The following is a 1,456-nucleotide window of genomic DNA, read 5'->3' as shown; positions in this document are numbered from 1 at the left end:
TGCAAGATAATGCCTACTTAATGGTTCTCCAACAGATCACTCATACCAGAAACTTAAGCAAACCTTTATGAAGCAATATAAGAAAACAGGAGGGAAAAAGAAGAATAGTGTTGCCTTTATAAATACCTCCACTTACACTAAAACACGTTAGGGTACTACATACACTAAGAATTACCTAGTTTGGAGCCTACCACTGTAACAATTGGATGTAACTGTTCATTAGTATGGCCTAATGAATCAGCATCACAATTGCACAGCTGTAGTGTAACATCCTGACTGCCAGGCACAAATAAAGTTAATAAATATTGCATTACCCTTGGTAGGAGTTGACATCATCATTTAACCAGTCTTCAAAAGCCTTGTCAGAAGAGGCAGCTGCATTCTGAGGAGGTCCAGCAGAACTACTTCAACAAAAGATTTAAGCAGTGAAACCGTGTATAGCAAAAACCACTAATTCAGCAATGTATCTTGTTGTATATCATCACCAATCAGGAGTGAAATTGATTATTTCTTTGGCCTAGCACGTAGGGAACTTTAATGTAACCACTAAAAGCCAATTTACAATTACTTTTTCAGTTAACTTGACTCCTTATTGCAAGAAATAACAAACATATAGGCAAAGGCTGAAAAAAAGAACTGCTGTCCAGTTTTGACACTCTCATTAGCAATTAGTGCCATAAGGAAAAGCCTGTTTCTTCTTCTCTGCCACTCCATTGTGAACTGGAGCTGAACTGTAGTTAAGGTAAAGCAGTGACACACTATGCACGACTGACACAATGAATCTCAGGTGCACTGCAGGTCAAGACAGAAACAGGGCATCTCGTCCTCCCCTCCTTCTCAGCTGCCTTGGGGGCATTCTTCATGATAGGGGTGGAGGTGGGGGTCGGAGTTACAAGAACAGAAATTCTGCCTCCTCATATTCATAAACTTCAGCAAAATAAACGTTTGTTCAGACAACACCATCAACAGAATAAAAGCAGCAGACACTCAAAGATAAGCAACAGCAGATTCAGAAGCTATACTGACAATAAATAACAGTGCATACCGATGGGTGGAAGAGAGAGATGTTTTAGGTTGAGGTGGTGTCCAGTTCCTGGCAGGAGAAGTTTCAAGGGACCACTCCTTGCCCTCAGCTACTGTAGCAACCTAAAACAGGTAGGAAAACAAGCAGAATTCCAGTTACAACTTTTCACATTAGATAGGCACTGGTCCTATAAAGCAAGGCCAAGTTGGCTTTCCACCTGGACACACACAACAGAACTTACCTGATCTCTAAAAAGTGCTGCAGCTTTGCTGTTGTACTTCTCTTGCATTGACCAGCAGGGATCATAGTCATCCTGAGACTCCAAGAACTCTCGAAATTTGCTGTTACCTCCAGCCTTCATTTTCTCCAGCTCAATATCTTTCCATTTGTCCATAGTTACAGAACGTACAAAACTGAAAATCAGATTACAAA

General features: G+C 40.8%; 1 protein-coding gene across 2 annotated transcripts in view; it reads right to left on the bottom strand.

Moving 5' to 3' along the window:
* Nucleotides 1–295: 295 nt before the first annotated feature.
* The window catches only part of LOC104914056 (ADP-ribosylation factor GTPase-activating protein 1-like), a 5,293-nt gene continuing 4,132 nt past the window's right edge, over nt 296–1,456 (bottom strand). The window contains exons 5-7 of one of the 2 annotated variants that reach the window (XM_010722492.2): nt 1,266–1,437; nt 1,046–1,146; nt 296–404 (exon numbers count right to left, since the gene is read on the bottom strand). In XM_010722492.2, coding sequence (XP_010720794.1) covers nt 311–404; nt 1,046–1,146; nt 1,266–1,437 — 367 coding nt within the window. In that variant the 3' untranslated portion in view covers nt 296–310. The remainder of the gene's footprint in view (nt 405–1,045; nt 1,147–1,265; nt 1,438–1,456) is intronic. The other variant, XM_019622227.1, reaches the window with a different exon arrangement.

This window comes from Meleagris gallopavo, chromosome 22 (genome assembly GCF_000146605.3).
Source record: "Meleagris gallopavo isolate NT-WF06-2002-E0010 breed Aviagen turkey brand Nicholas breeding stock chromosome 22, Turkey_5.1, whole genome shotgun sequence".
NCBI lineage: Eukaryota > Metazoa > Chordata > Aves > Galliformes > Phasianidae > Meleagris > Meleagris gallopavo.
Note: the sequence above shows the minus strand (reverse complement) of the source record. Positions and strands in the feature narration are given on the sequence as shown.